This window comes from Schistocerca americana, chromosome 5 (genome assembly GCF_021461395.2).
Source record: "Schistocerca americana isolate TAMUIC-IGC-003095 chromosome 5, iqSchAmer2.1, whole genome shotgun sequence".
NCBI classification, from domain to species: Eukaryota; Metazoa; Arthropoda; class Insecta; order Orthoptera; family Acrididae; genus Schistocerca; species Schistocerca americana.
In genome coordinates, this window is record NC_060123.1 from 576,750,613 (window position 1) to 576,771,858 (window position 21,246).

The 21,246-nt window shown below is 44.0% G+C and overlaps 1 protein-coding gene across 1 annotated transcript; it reads left to right on the top strand.

Moving 5' to 3' along the window:
- Positions 1 to 958: 958 nt before the first annotated feature.
- On the top strand, positions 959 to 14,860 carry LOC124616549 (probable cytochrome P450 6a14). Its single transcript, XM_047144867.1, has 7 exons — positions 959 to 1,218; positions 2,218 to 2,456; positions 4,335 to 4,597; positions 6,315 to 6,484; positions 8,819 to 9,037; positions 11,093 to 11,362; positions 14,688 to 14,860. The coding sequence occupies exons 1-7, from the start codon at positions 999 to 1,001 to the stop codon at positions 14,858 to 14,860; spliced, it is 1,554 nt and encodes a 517-aa protein (XP_047000823.1). The 5' UTR covers positions 959 to 998.
- The last annotated feature ends 6,386 nt before the right edge of the window (positions 14,861 to 21,246 follow it).

Below are 21,246 nucleotides of genomic sequence, written 5' to 3' on the forward strand. Positions count from 1 at the left end.
AGACCGTGGCTGCGGTTACCCTTGACGCTGCACCACAGACAGGAGCGCCTGCGATGGTGTACTCAATGACGAACCTGGGTGCACGAATGGCAAAAGGTCATTTTTCGGATGAATCCAGGTTCTGTTTACAGCGTCATGATGGTCGCATCCGTGTTTGGCGACATTGCGGTGAACGCACATTGGAAGCGTGTATTCGTCATCGCCATACTGGCGTATCACCCGGCGTGATGGTATGGGGTACTATTGGTTACACGTCTCGGTCACCTCTTGTACGCACTGACGGCACTTGAACAGTGGACGTTACATTTCAGATGTGTTACGACCTGTGGCTCTACCCTTCATTCGATCCCTGCGAGACCCTACATTTCAGCAGGATAATGCACGACCGCATGTTGCAGGTCCTGTACGGGCCTTTCTGGATACAGAAAATGTTCGAGTGCTGCCCTGGTCAGCACATTCTCCAAATCTCTCACCAATTGAAAAGTCTGGTCAATGGTGGCCGAGCAACTGGCTCGTCACAATACGCCAGTCACTACTCTTGATGAACTGTGGTATCGTGTTGAAGCTGCATGGGCAGCTGTACCTGTACACGCCATCCAAGCTTTGTTTGACTCAATGCCTAGGCGTATCAAGGCCGTTATTACGACCAGAGATGGTTGTTCTGGGTACTGATTTCTCAGGATCTATGCACCCAAATTGCGTGAAAATATAATCACATGTCAGTTCTAGTATACTACATTTGTCCAATGAATACCCGTTTATAATCTGCATTTCTTCTTGGTGTAGGAATTTTAATGGCCAGTCGTGTATTTCACCACGCCCTTTCTGAGTGTCCTCCATTGTCAACATACAACCAGTCAGTCATGAGTAGAGGAATTTTACTTCATCAGACCCACCATCAGTTGAGCCGCTCTACTTCGATTTTACGGTAATATCTGTATGCTGTTCGCAGAGTTCAGGATCGTCTTGATAAGCGCAGCCTACACGAGACCCTCACCATGTTGGTGGTACTGGACTCGTGGATGGACGAACTGGCCCTCGTGGTGATCGCCGCCGGGATGGTGCTGTGGGTGTGCTACTTCCGGCACTTCAGCTACTGGACAGAGAAGGGCGCCCCCCAGTCGCGACCCTGGACGCCGTTTGGAAACTGTTACAAGTCCATCGTGCAGAAACAAATGCTGTCAGAGGACCTCGACGAACTCTACCATCAGTTCAGAGGTATGTACACTGTGGAGAAGAAATCATCAATCTGCAAAATACTATGGAATGCAGCATCACATTTAGATCAGCTACTTTTTGGCAGTTACCAACTGTCTAGACACAGGAATCAGTAAGTTTCTTTCAAGACTGGCACGATTTACACATCTGTGATAGGCAATAAAACCTCGTCACTCCAACTGTCTGCGAAAACCTCGTAATTCTAGTAACCAGTAAATCCATTATCAAAGACAAATTTGAAAGTGCATGGGTTTCTCTAATACGTCAGTAAATGGGCTTTCACTACATAGTTACACATGCAGGAAATATATCTGTAACACTTTTTTGCTCCTCCTTCAAAATTTATCAAAATGAAGTTACAATGTTTTCATTGCCTACCATCGATATGTAGAAAATATTAAATTTCAATGGTGTTTGCGATCGGCATAGAACTGTTAAGTTCCCTTACAATTGGCCTAGGAAGTAAGTTGGAAGGCTGTACCACCTCCAGTAGGACCTTACGTAGTGAAGCACAGTGGTATTCATTCTTCATCACATAAAAAGATCTAACGAGAGTAATGTGGTGTTATTGATATGACCTGCAGGCGAACAGAAGCGCCAATCTGTGACGGACACTACATTCTATTTTACTCCACTGAACCGTAATGATAACTGGCCTTCAATGCCACCTGAAAGCGTACAAACGGCAATTTGAGTCATACGACACTTCGTAATTTTGACGTAAGCCTTGGTTCACTCCATAAGCGTTACAGGTAACCATCCTCAAGTTTCTCCAATCTTTCTCATCAAGGAAATTGGTGGCTGCTCCAGTTAACAGTATAAAACTTTTATGTGATTGCGTAAAATGGTAAGAGTGAAGTGACAGTCTTTTCATTGCATTTAATGAATTGTGGCAACCTTTTCGTCCATAAGACAATTGCTCAGTAGTTTTTAAAAGATACAGATCATATAGCAGGTGGAGTGCTCTTTTAACAGTCACTAATTGGATTTTTTTTCCAGATAAGCGCTACGTGGGCTACTACCGTGGACTTGAACCCCGCCTGCTGGTCATTGACCCAGATCTCATTCGTCAAATACTGGTCAAGGACTTTGACTACTTCACCGACCGAGAACCTGTCCCTGTAGACGACCCAATACTGGAGGGTCAGCTGTTCTTCATGAAGGGCGATCGATGGCGCCGTCTGCGCAACAAACTCAGCCCACTGTTTACCAGTGGCAAGCTGAAGAACATGTTCCAGGTGACCAGATGTTCCAACGAACACAGAAAATTATAACGAGCCCAGTCACGCATTTTGAGCAGCGTGGTCTTTCTTCTACCTGGGATGATAGTAAGATTATTAGGCATTTGTCACATTCTGAACAACAACTTTTATTTGCTGTGAGAGGCCTTGAATACTGGTGAAAATGATACGCATCAAACTGCCACCTTTAGAAATAAGATATAATGCTCTGTGTATTATTAGTTGGTATCTATAGACACCCTGTCACTTTGGTGAGTGTGAACGCGCAATTTTTTAAATGGCTACAGCAATGGTTTTAGGTACTTAATAAAACAATTATGAAGTGCGTGAGGGTCCTATTTTCAGACTTTCGCACCCCAGAAGGATTAGGGAAACAAAAATAGAACTTATAATTCGGTAACATGCGACGCTTACTACTGTATCATAGAAGACCGATGATCAAGGTCTCACTGCCAGTTTTTTTATTTCTACTCTTATTTTCACAATTTTTCTTTTGATGTTATTTTACTCCCTCGTCCCTTACGCTTAAGGGTGGCTGGCAACAAGCTACTATTAAGCTCTTCAGCCAAGAAACTTTTGAAATACGAAGTTTGATATAAATATCAAAAAGAAGATGGAATATTTCTATTGTTTTATGATTATTAAACTAGTTTCTATAGTGACCTTATTAAAACTACAAATAGTCACTGTAGACTTCAAAAGCTGTGTTTCTAAGATGCTGAGCTTGTCGAAGGAAGTACTGCACTTTGCTGACTGGAAAGAAATTGCAATTGGAAAGAATAAATTAGGTGAGGTTAAGTGGACTGGCTTCATGGGGGTGTAAGAAGTGAGTTACCACGGCGTCATGGTCAATGGAATCTTGATTTACATGAAGTGAAACAGAAGTTGCGGTGGGACAGAGGAGTTTGAGTATGGGTAAGAAGAAAGGAACTGAGGGTATATATCGGATACGTGCAATGTGTCGATACAGTAGTGTAAAGGTTTATCAGTATTGGAAATTGGTGGTTTAGGGTTAGGGTTAGGGTAATAAGATTATTGGGGTCTGTTTTCTGGGAAGCACAAAATGTAAGCACAGGCGATCAGTGTAGATGAGGATGAAGGGTAATTTGATGAGTTGATAAACGATTATTGAAGACGACGATAAGCGTGACCGGAAAGCAAGATAGGAGTGTACGTGGCTCTGGAAGGGAGGCAGTTTGGTGGAGCGGAAACCCAGCTAACTCTATAGAGAAGGATATGTCATATGGCGGCCTTGCAGGTATGGAGGATGGTGAAGGAATGCAATTTCCATGTACGGACGATTAGTAGTTCTATTGGTTCTAGTTTACTGTGGGATTAATATTGGTTGGACAGTAATGGAAGAATGTCAACTACTAATTTAAGGAAGAAAGTTTGTCGAGGTATTTTACCGAGCTGGATATATTGGTTGTAAATGTAGAGGCAGATATTTTGGAATGTCTGTACTGTAGGTTCGTGGGACATGGTAGAGTTTGTCATAAGGGCCAACGTGTTTGACGAAGATGCAACCTTCTTCATCCATTTTTGGGTGGGATTTTTATGATGTTCAGAGGCACATAACAGTGGTGTTATTGGCACACAGCTGTGGTGATTTAACCATTTCAGTAGTGCCAAGGATGTATAGAAATGTAGGTTAGACGAATCCTTGCGCACAGATGTAATTCTTTGGGGGCTGTTAATGGTTACGTGGTGGATTATTGTGAGAGGCAGGTGCAACAAGCTGACGTAGAAAATGTAACTGTTTGGGTTAAGAGTCTGAGAATGAGATTAGAATGCCATACACAGTCAAGGGGTTTTAGAGGTCAAGGGACAGATCGATAGCTGGTGGACTTACCCAAAGCTGCGTTCCCTTCGCAGACGCTGAACGAGTGCGGCAGCGAGATGGTGGAGGTGCTGGCGGACGCCGCGCGGGAGGGCAAGGTGCTGCAGTTCCGAGAGGTGTTCGCCCTCTACACCACGGAGGTGATCGCCACGCTCGCCTTCGGCGTCAAGCTCAACTGCCAGAGAAACCCGGACTGCGACTTCAGGATGTGGGGCCGCATCCTCTTCCAGCCACGGGCCAGGCCCTTCAAGGAGATCGCCACCGAAATCTTTACGCCTCCGCTCAAGCGGTACTACGAGTGAGTAACTCATCTTTTTACTGTGGAAACTGTACCAAATTTTAAAATGGCATCTGGACTTCAAAGCACTATGAAAGTGTTCAGATTTTCTTATATATTCCTTTACTGTTGACTAACAGCATATCAGCATTTCCTTTCTAGTGCCTTCAAATGAAACTGTTCTTTGCTCAGTAACTTTTGAACGTTGTTTTGTTCATCCTGTACATTATTTAAGTCATCAGTTTGGAACAGTCAGGTGTAGACGTGATAGTGAACTTATCTAACACCTAGGCAATAATTACAGGACGAACCAAGTTACCCTTTTGCCTCCATGGCCCCTACATAATAACTAAAATCTGCCCTGGCACTTAATAGCATTAAAACTGTTTACCTGACTGAAAGCTCCTCCTCCTCAGACCTCTGCCAGAAGTTACTCTTGCTGCGTTATAGATTCAGGCGCGACTCAGGGTCCATCCACAGCTTCAATTCGGGCAGTATCTCTCTCCTGCGTTTCTGATTCCCAATATAATTAGTCTTTGCTGCATCCCTTGCTGGACTAATCGACCCAAAAGAAATGACATCACTGAGCAATGTCTTTTCCACAGCGTAGCGATTGTTTCCATAAATCTGCTTTCACTCTACTGTGGAGTGAGTGCTGTTTACAAAACGTTCTCCCACTAACCTCAGAGCGCAAAACAGCACATATCTCTTACCTCCTACATCGAGTACGGTACTCACCGTAGTCTAAATATCCCCAAAATTAATGTAGGGCGAATACGGGGACTGCATTATCCCAAATTCGTCCACATTTTTAAAGCGTTGAAGTAACACATCTTCCTCTATGTAAACCTCACCCTGATTATCTCTGCCACGCTGTTAAATCATTATCTTAAAACTCTATTACGCCTTGGTCTGCTTCTCAGAATTGGCATTTGTTTGTCCTTTCCATCAAAAGTCCTATACCATACCTTTATATTTCCTTCGTCCCCCTGTCCGTATGTCTTTCGTTCCGCAAACTCGATACGAACCATTTCATTTCCTCCTCTTATTTATTATCTTGATCCATTGGTGCCCCTGTACGATACATACCCTGCACATTCTTCAAATTTTCTCACAATGTAAGTATAACGGACATCCACCCTGGTCCGAGAAAACTAATTACAGTCCATCCGTGGACTGTATTGGATAACATGAGTTTTAAGTGCAATAAATTTTAATGTGAATCTCACGAAGACTATATATTGAGTAATGTCCATGTACTATGCGCACGAAAGATGTACATACTGGGGGAGTAATTCAGTATACCACTGTTGGGTTGCCAAGTGTGAGGAAACACTTAACAATTAACTGCATATTCTTATTCGTTTAGATGTTTCATAACGTCAGATTACTTCTGCAGAATTATTGTATGTACGTGGATGTCCGCATTGCTTTATCTAGTAAATGTTGCACACACGTGTTCTGTTTCACTGTCGTAGTTTTTTAATTTGAGATTCGTGACGCTCACTAGCATTACTGTACTGCAAATTATTCCTCACACACAACTGCAAAAAGATAACTATGAAAAATAAAACTGCGGTAAATATCTCACCTAAATAACTAACAGAAATGTCTTACTGTTAGCAATTACAAGTCGCTTCATGACTTTTAGGATTCAAATATTGTAATAGATATAGTTCTTGGTTAGCTATAAAAAAATCTTTCTGACATATTTCACAATTTTCATTTTACACTTTAGTTCCAGAGCTCCTAGGAACAATACACTGCAGTTTTTCGACAATATGGTGAAGGAGACAGTCCACGATCGCTTAGAAAATTCCATCAGAAGGAACGATTTCATGGACCTGTTTATCCAGCTGCACACGAAGGGTTTCGTCGAAGGCGAGAAGCAAGGAGGCACTGACTGGAGTAAGTACCGACTTGTTCAGTTATTATTTGACGAGTAAATGTGTCTATTGATACTCTAATACTACAGAAAAGGCATATGCGCTTATAGCACGTAGCACCCCGTTTCGCCCTGATGACGGATGCAACGCATCGTCCTACGGATCAACGAGAGGAGAATATGTTGGAGAACTTTCGTAGTCCATAATCGCCCACCCCTACCACTCAAGCAGACTGCTTGGATCAGCAGAAATCAGGTCAGGTCACCAGGGGACAAACCTTCATGTACATGGTGTGGCCCACAAATCATCCTCTCGAAAGTCGGGAGCGATGGGCTGAAGCACTGTCTTTCCAAATGTTCAGGTCGACTGGAGTTTGCTGTAGGCATTCAGTTAGTTTCATGTCAGGAGCAGGAGGAGATTCGTGGTGAACGTCCCGTCGAAAACGAAGTCATTGGAGACGGAGCACAAGCTCGGATTACGGGAGGATGGGGAAGGAAATCTGCCGTGCCCTTTGAAAGAAACTATCCCGGCATTTGTTTGAAACGATGTAGGGAAATCACGGAAAACCTGAATCAGGATGGCCGGAGACGGGTTTGAACCGTCGTCCTCCCGAATGCGGGGCGTTTCATGTGATAGTAGGGTATTGTTCACCACTGGGAAACAACGGCAGACGTGTCATGGCATCTAGCTGACATATTGTAAACATGCCCCATGGAAGGATACCTCCAACTCGTGCCAAAACAATGCCCTGTTGGACAATGAGTTGCATCGCCTCATATTTTCGACGAGTACCGTGCCATCAGCGCATAACAGCGCATCTGAAAATGTTCGACGACCGAAACCGGTTACATCATGATAAATCTGTAATACAAGAGTTGGTGGTTTTCATTGATAATTGACTGAACTTTAGGAGTGCGCACGTTAAATGAATGTCTGACTAATTCTTCTTGAAGCCATTTTCTTCAGGAAGGTCACTATTTGCATTTGTGTTGGCTTCAACAACAAATACATCTACCTAGTGAGGTGGCGCAGTGGTTACCACACTGGACTCTCATTTGGGAGGACGACTGTTCAAACCCACGACCGTGATTTCCCTAAATCGTTCCTGACAAATGCAAGGATGTTTCCTTTGAAAGGCCGTGCCGATTTCCTTCTCCATCCTTCGGTAATCCGATGGGACTGATGACCTCGCTGTTTGGGTCCCTCACCTTGTACGTGGCGAAATCCTCATAAAACATTTAGTGCGGTGTCTTGTCAGCAGAAGAACAGGGAAAACAGTCAACAGACAAAGAATTTCATGTAGACAGTTGAGGAAATTGGACTACTTGTTTTATTCTTATTTATTTATTTGTTAATTTTTTGAGCTGGATAAAATTCGTGGATGAAGCAGATGTAAAAAAGGGATTGGGTGATTCTTCGATAAATCTAAACTTTTACATGATCGACGCTAAGTACTTCCTCCAGATAGAACAAGCGTAAGATACTGAGGGCATATGTTCCGATAATAGTTCACCTTGACCTGGCAAATGTCCAAAGCTTCACGCCGAACTCTACATTCCACTCAAAAATGGTTCAAATGGCTCTGAGCACTATGGGATTCAACTGCTGAGGTCATTAGTCCCCTAGAACTTAGAACTAGTTAAACCTAACTAACCTAAGGACATCACAAACATCCATGCCCGAGGCAGGATTCGAACCTGCGACCGTAGCGGTCTTGCGGTTCCAGACTGCAGCGCCTTTAACCGCACGGCCGCTTCGGCCGGCCATACTCACTCAAAACTATACTATAAATGTAGTGTTGGCAGAAGAGCCAACACAGTGTTTCTAGAGGAGGCCGAAATGCACGCGTTTAATTACACGCTGACTGGCGTGAGGTCTGGAACAGGACAATATCTTGAGAATTGCAAATAAAGTACGTAGATGATGTAATACTTAACTTTAATCCACAATTGTAGAACATCTCTCGTTACGGTACATGCTTCATAATATTAATTCTCAACTGCTATGGCGCCTTGCTAGGTCGTAGCAAATGACGTAGCTAAAGGCTATGCTAACTATCGTCTCGGCAAATGAGAGCGTATTTGTCAGTGTAGCGTCGCTAGCAAGTCGGCTGTACAACTGGGCGAGTGCCAGGACGTCTCTCTCTAGACCTGCCGTGTGGTGGCGCTCGGTCTGCAATTACTGACAGTGGCGACACGCGGGTCCGGCGTATACTAATGGACCGCGGCCGATTTAAAGGCTACCACCTAGCAAGTGTGGTGTCTGGTGGTGACACCACAATAAAGATACTGTCCTGTGCAGTGAGGGGAGAATCTGAAATGTCCGTATTAAAAAAGCCACTCTTTTTGCTTCGCAGAACTGTCGGAGAACGAAGTGTCGGCACAGGCCTTCCTGTTCTATATCGCCGGCTTCGAGACGTCGTCGACCACGATGAGCTTCGCTGCTTACGAGCTGGCAGTGAACCCGGACATCCAGCAGCGGGTGCTGAAGGAAATTGACTCCGTGCTGGCAGAGAGCGGCGAGATCTCGTACGACTCTCTCGCGAAGATGAAGTACCTCGACAGAGTGCTGTCAGGTAACACGCCCACTGTTATCGCACGACTGCATTCGAGCTTTCTCCAGATTCATAGCAAAGTGTGTGCGTTCATCAAATGTTAGTCATTTGGCGTTCCATGAACGACAAATGCGGTCTCCAGTAAGTTGTTGAACGTGTCATTTTGTGTAAACTTTTTCAGTGAAGAAGTTGGTAGCATACTTAAAACTTAAGTGACTTCCTTTCACGTGAATTCTACGCTAGATTTAATTTTTGTCACATGGTTTTTTATTCGTAACTCTATAATGCTACAGATTTAGAAATTCTTCTGCAAATTGGAAAAACTTGTCAAACCACCACGACCTCGATAAACCTTCGTTTTCAGAGCAGTTCAATAGTGTGGTGTGTCTTTAATCATGAACGGGATAAGCGGTGTGCATACAGTGCTGAATCTCTCAACATGCCTTGAATGATCGTTTAAAACATAGTCAGTGTTAATAGCGTATCTTCACAGCAGTAGTGTTTGTCAGCTGGCAAAGTGCCCCGGTAACTGGCAAACCACACAGCGACGTCATTCGAATATTCATCCACTATTAGGGAACGGAAAATTTTGAAGATCTGTGTCATACTGATCGCCCGTGGTGAACTATATGTCTCGCTTGTCCCCTGAGCAAAATGCAACAGAGTTGCACGTTGAATTTTGATGGAAACTGGAACAGCTTTGTCGACGTTTGCATAGTTCAAAAATGCCGCCACACGATTAATTTAGCCTGTAGGTGTCCATTGCGAGAATAATTGCTTCAAGCACTGTGGTGGTCTAATTAGGTGAGCAACGAAATGCATGGAATGAGACTTGCATCAATGTTGCTATGTTTTACTGGTCGACGAGTGCAGTATTCTTACATGTATTAAGGACAACACTGTCACCTTGGTATACTGGTTTTATTTGGTGCTCCAGTGCACAGAAACGAATAAAATCAGTAAACACAGCTGACGTTGTTTTCTTTGCTACATGCAATATCCCAATACATACCAGAAGATCAATATATTGAGAGAGTAGGATTTTTCTGACTCTTGGTGATTACTGTAAAAGAATGTGAGTCGGCCAGCTACCAATGTACGTCTCAGGTGTGCAGTCTTACGGGTTCATCAATGGTCGGTCAACCACATTTTGGGACGTTACTACGTACAAATGTCAGTCGCTTCTCACGGTCTTGAAGGGTAGCATGAATGCTATTCAGCGTTGGGACAAAGATTCTCCAACATCTTGTCCAGCTGTACAGTCAGCATTTCAATAACTCTCTCTTTCAATAATATGATGCAGGAAAACACCTCACTCATCTCGAGAACAAGATTCAATTGAGTAGGATACCATGAAACTGATTGAGCGTGCTTGGCAGCAGTTGAAAACTGCTGTGCGTAGTCACTGGAATGCTCCTAAAACATTAGATGACAGCAGTACCACCCTCCAAGAGCTGCAGACAGCTTCAAAAATGGTTGGGTGGAAGAACACGGTATTGAAAATTACTCAAGAGCAGCTTTATGTTTCACAGATGTACAAAAATGTACAGTTCCGAACAGACTATTTGTAATTTTAATTTTTTGTTTTTACTTTCATAACAACTATTTTTCATCCCCTTTACACATTGCATCTCAACCCACTTATATTTGTTGATATGCAGGATTTGCAAAACGTATTTGAGCACTGTATTTCAGCATACCCAGTAAATACAGCAGGTGAAGTAAAAGTTGTTGATACAACTCATATTTTTGCGACATGTAGACATCTTCTGGTTAATATGTTGTTTTCGATTACTCCATACCCACTCTCCATTCATCACTTCCAACTTGTCAGCTTTCTTAGGTACCCCACACATAAGTGCAGCCTAAGCGCAGTCGTTGCTGAAGTGTAGCTATGTATTGCGTTATGCTGGTTAGTAGTTGCTGCATCTCTCTAAGACAATTGTCAGTCCCACTAATTTGTAATAACTCTGAACCCAGTTACCTATCCTTGGTTCCCCACTTGTTTCCTCTGACCTTCCGTACACCTGGCGGCCCACACTGCGTGTGGTGACGGGACGTTCGGCGTCGTTGCAGAGACGCTGCGCAAGTACCCGCCGGTGCCGACGCTGACGCGGCAGGTGCAGCGGCCGTACCGCCTGCCCGGCGCCGACGGCGAGGCCGAGAAGGGCGCGCTGCTGGAGCCGGGCGTCGTGGTGATGGTGCCCGCCTTCAGCCTGCACTACGACCCCACCTACTTCCCGGAGCCCCACCGCTTCGACCCGGACCGCTGGACCGACGAGGCCAAGGCGTCGCTGCACCCCTTCGTCTACATGCCGTTCGGCGAGGGTCCGCGCTTCTGCATAGGTCAGTTATGCAACTTCCGTGATTTCACTATCTTTTTTTGTCAGGGAAATTGAGGTAATGCGTGTGTTTGGTGCCAACTGCTTTACCGCATTGGTAGCACTGGTTTCTGTCAGATCACCGAAGTTAAGCACTGTCGGGTTTGGGAAGCACTCGGATGGGCCACCGTCCAGGTCAGCCGAGCGGTGTTGGCAAGTGGTGTGCACTCAGTGCTTGTGAGGCCAACTGAGGAGTTACATGATTGAGGAGTAGCGGCTCCAGCCACGAAAAAAGACAAGGGCTGGGAGAGTGTTGTGCTGACCACACGCCTGTCCATATCGACATCTAGTAACGCCAATCGCCTCAGGATGACATGGCGGTTGGTCGGTATCATTGGGCCTTCCAAAGGCTGTTCAGACGCAATTTAGTTTCCTTTTTATGTTGATTTAGTGCGCTCACAATTCTGGGTTCATACCAACAATTAATATTGATCAGCTAGGTCGTAAGTGTATTTTCGACATGGAACTTTCGCTTTTACTGCTGAATCTCATTACTGTTGAAGATTTTCGTTCAATCAGTGTGGTTCAAATCGAATCTTTCTGATTTTACATTAGTGATCTCCTCGGGAGGTATAAGTAGGGGGAAGCAATATATTCGATACCTCATCCAGAAACGCACCCTCTCGAAACCTGGACAGCAAGCTACACCGCGATGCAGAGTGCCTCTCTTGTAAAGCCTACCACTTGAGTTTGCTAAACATCTCCGTAACGCTTACCAAATAACTCTATGACGAAATGCGCCGCTCTTCTTTGGATCTTCTCTATCTCCTCTGTCAACCTGACCTGGTACGGATCCCACACTGATGAACAATACTGAAGTATAGGTCGAACGTGTGTTTTGTAAGCCACCTGCTTTGTTGATGGACTACGTTTTCTAAGGACTCTCCCAATGAATCTCAACCTGGCACCCGCCTTACCAACAATTAATTTTATATCATCATTCCACTTCAAATCGTTCTGTACGCATACTCCCAGATATTTTACAGAAGTAACTGCTACCAGTGTTTGTTCCGCTATCATATAATCATACAATAAAGGATTCTTCTTTCTATGTATTCGCAATACATCACATTTGTCTATGTTAAGGGTCAGTTGCCACTCCCTGCACCAAGTGCCTGTCCGCTACAAATCTTCCTGCATTTCGCTGCAATTTTCTAATACTGCAACTTCTCTGTATACTACAGCATCATCCGCGAAAAGCCGCATGGAACTTCCGACACTATCTACTTGTGATGGGAATTGTTTGCAACAGTACTGGAGGTGCTGCTAGAGTAGGATGATACACTTCAAACGTTTCTCTTAAATGCCTGCTGGGCTCAGAGTTTGCGAACCATGTTCCTTCTGGGTGACAGTCCGAAACTTCAACCACTGCACCACATAACTCGGTATGTGAAGTTTATAAATCTGTTATCTAGTGGATCGACGCCTTGTACTTATTCTTCTGGCAAAAGAAGTAAAAGAAAGAATAGTTTCATGTGAGCATGAGATGTCCTAACCCAACGATGTAATGTGTTGATTTGGGAACCCTGTGCCTCCTGGATGACAGTGAAATGCTTTAACCGCCGCACCACTTCGCTCGATATATTTAATTGATAAATCGGTTAAGTTGCGGATTTTATTACTCTATACTTATCCTTGCGGTAGACCAAGTAAAAGAAAAAAGATTGCCCTTGTGAAGAAAGTGACCCTTTAATTTAAGGAGTAAGTAGGACAGTTTTCCAGCAATTCTTTAATCTCAGATGCGAATACAACCGTTCCTTCCTCTGGTAATGATTTATTGGCGTGAAAAATGCCAAGCTGTACCATGGTCCGGATTTGCGTTACACTATGGGTCCTTCTGTAACTGTCTTGGTAAGCCAGTTCAGAGGTCAAAGTAGTGAAAGGATATAGAACGCCCAATAGGATTACACTTACGAAATCGTTACGACCCACTCACCAAACTTCAGATCGAGGACAGCGTTATTTAATTTTTGAGGCAGAGGCTGAGCAGTAGAAAAGATATATGCTCTGGAAAATGTACTGCAAGCGAGCTGCACACCAAAAAGAGAGTAAAACATGTCGTTCCTGCAGCAGGGACGTTTGTTAGCTGTTATCACTCTCTCGCCCCCCTTTTTTTTCTTTTCTATGGACTCCAACAATCCCTGAGAAGAGGACGGAGGGTTACAATGTAACGCTTCTGTGCAATCTGATTTCTATCTGGCTATAAATTTTGTTAAAATAGTACACGTGTTGTTACTTTGTGGCGGTTATTAATAACGGATCAGTTTGGTGTCTCATAAGATTGGTGAAGGAAAATGCCTACATGTTGTCTAGTGCACCGTGATATCACTCATACTGTCGGTTTGAAGTACACAGCCGGCCGTGGTGGCCGAGAGGTTCTAGGCGTTTCAGTCCGGAACCGCGCTGCTGGTACGGTCGCATGTTCGAATCTTGCCTCGAGCATGGATGTGTGTAATGTCCTTGGGTTAGTTAGGTCTAAGTAGTTCTATGTTCTACGGGACTGATGACCTCAGATGTTAAGTCCCATAGTGCTCAGAGCCATTTGAACCTTTTTTATCTGAAGTACATACATGTTACAATAATAAGAGCCTTGGTTACCGTACCCCCAACGAGTACCTGTCTCGCGTAGATGTATCCAAATTTTCAGAGGTCCTGAGCACCACAGGTTATGCCAAACCATCTTCCCGTGACCTATCAAGTGAGTTTAGGAAGAAAATATTAGGCTCTCATTTGGGTGGGCTAAACTAAAACTAAACTCCGTCCGAACAGGCCTAACGGTACTGTCCGACCGTCGTGTCATCCTCAGCATTTAGGCGTCCCTGGATGCGGATATGGAGGGTCGTGTGGTCAGCACACCGCTCTCCCGGCCGTTGTCAGTTTTCGTGATCGGAGCCGCTACTTCTCAGTCAAGTAGTTCCTCAATTTGCCTCACAAGGGCTGGGTGCACCCTGCTTGCCAAAAGCTTTCGGCAGACCGAACAGTCACCTATCCAAGCGCTAGCCACGCCCGACAGCGCTTAACTTCGGTGGTCTGATGGAAACCGGTGTTACAACTGCGGCAAGGCCTTTGGCCATATGAGTGGACAGATAGTGAAAACTCTCTAATGACTTTGAATGTTGTCAGGTTGCACGCAAGAATGTGGAAAAAAGCGTTAGCTTATTCGTGTTATGTTATCTCTTAATTTGTCAAAATGATAATGACAGGAACATCTTGACAGCCACTTTTAACGTTGGCATTGCAATTAATGTAGCGCTGTGTACGTTGTTAAGAACATGCTGGTGTTGCTGCAGGCATGCGCCTGGGGCTGCTGCAGTCGAAGCTGGGCCTGGTGCACCTGTTGTCGCACTACAAGGTGGACGTCTGCAGCGAGACAGACATCCCTCTTCCACTGGACCCCATGGCTGCCATCCTCGCGACAAAGAACGGTGTCCACCTGAAAATCACCAGTCGGAAGGCTGTCTAGGTTGCTCACGGCGAGGACAAAGCTCTCATTACTTCTACGTGTCCGTGTTACTTCTGAGTGTGACGTTGACTATTTATGTGGACGCTGTCTAGAAAGGATCTGTATAAGTTTCTGTACATTTGTACATATAGTACGTTTTCTATGCAGTTGATCGTCTATCGTCTTTCAATTTTTTACATCGTTTCGACTATATGTATAATGTAACATTAAATAAATATAATTAACACAAGGCATATCGTCTGTCTCCTGTTTCCATCCACTGCACTTTGTTCAGAGAGTATGCTTGAAACGCAGCCGGATCCAGAGGTCTACACCTACGTCTACAGGGATACTCTGCAAATCATATTTAGGTCCCTATTATTTCAATCTCGTACAGCGTGCGGAAAAAACCAACACCTATATCTTCCCGTGCGGACTCTGATTTCCCTGGCCGACCGGAGTGGCCGAGCGGTTCTAGGCGCTTCGGTCTGGAACCGCGCGACCGCTACGGTCGCAGGTTCGAATCCTGCCTCAGGCATGGATGTGTGTTATGACCTTAGGCTAGTTAGGTTTAAGCACTTCTAAGCTCTAGTGGACTGATGACCTCAGATGTTAAGTCCCATAGTGCTCAGAGCCATTTGAACCAATTTTTTCCTCCCTGTGTAGGTCGGCGTACACAAAATATTTTCGCATTCGGAGAAGAAAATTGGTGATTCAACTTTAGTGAGAAGATTCTGCCGCGGCGAAAAACGCCTCTGTTTTAATGATGTCCACCTCAAGTCCTGTATCGTTTCAGTGACGCTCCCCTATTTCGCGATAATACAGTAAGTGCTACCCTTCTTTGCACTTCTCGATGTGCCCCATTATTCCCATCTGGTAAGATTCTCACACCGCGCAGTAGTATTGTAAAGGAGGACGGAGAAGCGAAATGTAGGCAGTCTCTTTAGTAAATCTGTTACATTTTCTAAGTGTCCTGCCAATAAAACGCAGTCTTTGGTTAGCCTTCCGCACAACATTTTCTATGTGTTCCTTCCAATTTAAGATGTTCGTTATTGTGATTCCTAGGTATTTAGTTAAATTTACGACCTTTAGATTTGACTCATTTATCTTGTAATCGAAGTTACTAGATTCCTTTTAGCACTCACATGGATGATCTCACATTTTTCGTTATTTAGGGTCAATTGCCAATTTTTGCACCATACAGATATCTTCCCTAGATCGTTTTGGACATTTTTTCGATCATCTGATGACTTTACTAGTCGATAAACGACACCATCATTTGCAAACAACCTAAGACGGCTGCTTAGATTGTGTCCTAAATCGTTTATACAGACTTTTATAAGTCACTGAAGAATACATCATGGTTTAGTTACAGCCAGCGTGACATCCGGAATTTCACTCATTTAGTTAAGAAACACTGAATTTCATGTCTGTATAAATTTTGCTAACTCTTGAGAAAAAGTCACGAGTGGAAGTCTGTCGGGTCAGCAAATATGTGGTGGCCAAACTATAAGAGGCCCCGTGTTATTTTGAACGTGATATTTGAAGCTATAAGCTATCTGAGTGTTGTTATTTATTAAAGCTAGGACGGCCCTTAAGCGGAATCAGGTGATGCCAACGGCAATTTAGCGATCAATGCTGCGTTGTCAGTAGTCGGTATGAATTTTGTTGTGAAACAGTGCTGCAGAATGCTGTTTTCAGTCGAGCAAAGAGTGTTTATTGTTGAAACATTGGATGTAAATCGTTTAAAACGTTAAATGAAATGTTCACGATAAAATATCCAGAGATAGCTGCTCCTGAAAAATGTTGTGCAGAAACTGATCACGAAATTTAGAACAACAAATTCAGTCGCTAACGCCAAATGCAACCGAGTAAAGAAAGTTTCTCGCAGAAAATATTGAACATATTCATGCCACTCTGGTAAGATGTGCACGAAAATCAAGTAGTCGTCTACCCTCCCTACTAAACATCAAACGAACGTCATGCCATAACATGTTGAAGTGTCACAAATGTGATCAAACAAACTCAGTATGATGTAAGCATTAAAGTCTACGGATTACGCACTACCAGAACACTACTGCAAATGGTTACTCACGCATGTCACTGATGGTTATCTGGATCAAAATCTTTACATCAGCTCAGACGAAACATGGTTTCACCTTAGTGGGTACGTGAACTCTTAAAACATACGGCCCTGCTCAACAGACAATCCCAGGGATCGCTTTGAGATGCCTCTGCGTAGTTTGAAAGTAAGCGTTTGGTGGGTCAGTGGATTGCAGCCCTCATTTTCCTTTACACCATGAAGTCTCAAGTGTTTGTAACAAAATTGTTGTAAACCATTCAAAGCGCAGCTAACAGAGGAAGAACGATAGTATGCTCTTTTCCAGGAACAAGGCGCTTCGACACAATATGCCCATGATGTTTTCGGAGAAGAATGTACAGTTTCCGCAGAGCCCTAATTTCTCTTACGTTATCTTCGTGGTTCTTAAGCGAAATGTTCGTTGGCGGCAGTAGAATCGTTCTGCAGTCACTTTCAAATGTTGGTTCTCTACATTTTCTCGGGGCCCAGGAAATGACCTGGGGGGGGGGGGGGGGGGGGGGAGGTCTCTGCAGGCACCACGAGACTCTGGCATAAAATGGGTGTGATACGCGATTACATGAACTCAGCAAGAGAGTTCTCACACCTTCTGTCACCTCAATTCTCCAACTTCCTACCTACACGTGGTGCCCCTGTTAAGCCGAGCAACTCAGCGGAAGGTTGGGTAACCAACCCCAGCGGGAAACTGAGTCGGTGACCAGATAGGAGTTGGAGGACAGTGGAAAGCAACGGGAAACCACCACTTTACTATCCCAAGAAAACCCCCTGGCTTCGCTCAGCTCAAAATGTTCTGGGGTTTGAAGTTCCCCGATCAAATCTCGGGGGAACCAGGTTGAGACGAGCTTCACGAAGAGTAAGATGGTGCAAAGAGAAGCACTGCATAGGAACATGGAATGTAAGATCCATGTATCAAGGAAAACTAGACATAGTGAAAAGAGAAATGGAGAAAATTAACATCGACGTATTGGGAATAAGTGAAATGAGGTGGACTGGCATGGGAGAATTTGCTTCAGATGGCCATATGGTGTATTATTCTGGGCACGATAACAACAGAAGTAATGGAGTAGCCTTAGTGATAAAGTGAGAAAAGCTGTAATGGGATGCAAACATAAAAATGATAGAATGATGTCCATCAGACTTCAAGGTCAGCCCCTCAACATCACAGTAATTGAAGTTTATGCGCCAACAACTGATGTTGAAAAGGAAATTATTGGCTAGTTCTATTGAGATTTACAAGAATTACTGCTGTCAGCACCAAAAAAGGATATCGACCTCTGTTGGAGATTGGAATGCAAAAGTGGGAAATCAAGCTGTAGATGATGTAACAGGGAAATGTGGTCTTGGTACAACAAATGAAGCAGGACAGAGACTCCTAGAATTCTGCCAAGAAAATTCATTGATAATTACTAATACGCTGTTTCAACTACCAAAACGACGCCCATATACCTGGACTTCGCCAGATGGCCAACACCGGAACCAAATTGATTACATACTTTGTAATCAGAGGTGGAAGAGCGCGGTTCAGTCAGCTACAACAAGACCTGGGGCTCACTGCGGATCAGGTCATGAGTTCCTGATTGCAAAATTTCGGCTGAAACTTCAGAATGTAGCAAAAAGTATCCGAACTTGCAGATACGACCTTAACTCTATACCCTCCGACTACACCGTATAGGTGCAAAACAGATTTAATGTATTAGAGCTGGAGGGCAGAAGCTCACAAGATATGTGGACAGAAGTAGCTAATACTGTCAAGGAGCCGCCAGAGAAACACATTCCCAAGAAAAGGCACAGCAAGAAGGCTAGATGGCTATCAGTTGTGGCACTGCAAGTTGCAGAAGAACGAAGAAAAGCAAAAATCAAGGGAGATAGATCATCTATGTTTGAATGAAATAAAGATTTTCAGAAATTAGCTAGAAGAGATAAAAACACATTCTTTAATGAACAGTGCAAGGAAGTTGAAGATAGTAGCGGAATGGGGAAGACAAGAGATCTTTATAAGAAAATTAGAGAAATTAAAGGAAAATTGGAATGATAAAAGATAGAAAAGGGAAAGATCTGAGTGAAGCAGAGGATGTTAAGGAAAGATGGGCAGAATATGTAGAAGACCTATACAAGAAAGAACTGCATAATGACAGGGCTCCTACTGCTGATGTTAATGATAATTTAGAACTAGAGCCAGATATTTTGGAGAGCGAAATCCAGTGGACCCTTGAAAAAATGGCTGATAACAAAACTAGTGGACATGATGCAATACCAGCAGAATTGTTTAAAGTCATTGGAAAGGATGCAGTGAAACTGCTGCACTCAATATGTCAAAAAATTTAGATCACGCAGCAGTGGCCAGAAGACTGGAAAAGATCAGTATTCATCCCCATTCCAAAGAAGAGAAGTTCTAAAGAATGTTCAGATTACCGAACAATCGCACTTATCTCAAATGCTAGCAAAGTCATGTTGAAAATCTTACAAAGTAGACTTCGCCAATACCTAGATCGAGAGCTACCAGAAGAACAAGCTGGATTTAGGAAAGGAAGAGGAACTAGAGATCAAATTGCTAACATTCGGTGGATTATGGAAAAAGCAAGAGAATTCCAGAGAGATGTGTACGTCTGCTTTATTGACTACCGAGCGAGGTGGCGCAGTGGTTAGACACTGGATTCGCATTTGGGAGGACGACGGTTCAATCCCGCGTCCGGCCATCCTGATTTAGGTTTTCCGTGATTTCCCTAAATCGCTCCAGGCAAATGCCGGGATGGTTCCTTTCAAAGGGCACGGCCTTCCCTAATCCGATGAGACCGATGACCTCGCTGTCTGGTCTCCTTCCCCAAACCAACCAAGCAACCTTTACTGACTACGCCAAAACCTATGACAGCATCGATCGCAACAAATTATGGAACGTACTGAAAAACATGAGTGTACCAGATCATCTCATTCATCTGATACGGAGTTTATACCTTGACCAAGAAGCCACGATGAGAACTATGTATGCAACAACGTAATGGATAAAGATTCAGAAAGGGGTCCGGCAAGGCTGCATACTGTCACCGTACTTATTCAATCTGTATGCAGAACGTGTTATGAGGAATGCGAGGCTAGATGAAGGAGAAACAGGAATTAAAATAGCTGGAATAAATGTAAACAGCATAAGGTACGCGGATGATACGATCCTGTTGGCAGAAAGTGAAGAAGAATTGAGAACACTCTTGCTGAAGTTGAAAGACGAAAGTGAAAAGGCTGAATGTGAAGAAAACGAAAATTATGGCAACTACACTTACCAATTCATGGGATATAGCAGGATAAACCACGGAGGTAGTGACCACATTTAGTTATCTCGGTTCCCAGATATCTGCTGACGGCGACTGCAGCCATGAAATCCGGAGATGCCTGTTGCTCGGAAGACAGGCGATGTCAAACCTTGACAAGGTCATAAGGTCCAGAGACATAACACTAGCAACAAAGATCCGTATTGTGAGGGCTATGGTCTTTCCAGTTGTGATGTATGGATGTGAGAGGCTGAAAGGCTGAACGGCGAAGAATTGACTCCTTCGAATTGTGGTGTTGGAGGAAACTTCTTAGAGTTCCATGGACTGCAAAGAGAACCAACAGATCAATATTGGAGCAAATAAAACCAGATTTCTCACTGGAAGGTCTAATGTTAAAACAAAAGTTGACCTACTTTGGTCACACAGTGCGAAGGCATGCCTCGCTGGAAAAAAACATTAATGCTGGGGAAGATTTAAGGAACTAGAAGAAGAGGACGTCAGAGGATGAGATGGATCGATGGCATCACAGAAGCAATGTGTTCCAACCTGGAACGTCTACGGGAGAAACTGCAAGACAGGAAAAAGTGGCGTGATTTGGTTCATGGGGTCACGAAGAGTCGGAACCGACTAAACCAACAGAGAGAGAGAGAGAATTTTCTCGGCAGTGTTCCTCGAATAGAACGTTGTCTTCTATCCAGTGATTCACATTTGAGTTACCGAAGCATCTCCGTAATACTTGCGTATCGTTCCAACCTACCTGTAACATATCTAGCAGCCCGCCTCTTAATTGCTTCAATGTCTTCCTTTAATCCGACCTGGATCGCATTCCAAACACTTGATCAGTATTCAAGAATGGATCGCACTAGTGCACAAAATTCGATCTTCTTTACAGATGAACCACACCTTCCTAACATTCTCCGAATAACCCGAAGTCGACTATTCGCTTTTCATACTACAGTCCTCACATGGTAATTCCATTTCATATCGCTTTACAACGTTACGCCTAGAACGACTTGACTACGTCAAGCAGGACAGTACTAATAGTATAT

Coding starts and splice junctions, on each gene's coding strand:
- LOC124616549 (XM_047144867.1), top strand. CDS start 999: ATGTTGGTGGTACTGGACTCGTGGATGGACGAACTGGCCCTCGTGGTG. Junction 1,219..2,217: donor ACTCTACCATCAGTTCAGAG/GTATGTACACTG, acceptor TTTTTTTTCCAG/ATAAGCGCTACGTGGGCTAC. Junction 11,363..14,687: donor GGGTCCGCGCTTCTGCATAG/GTCAGTTATGCA, acceptor GTGTTGCTGCAG/GCATGCGCCTGGGGCTGCTG.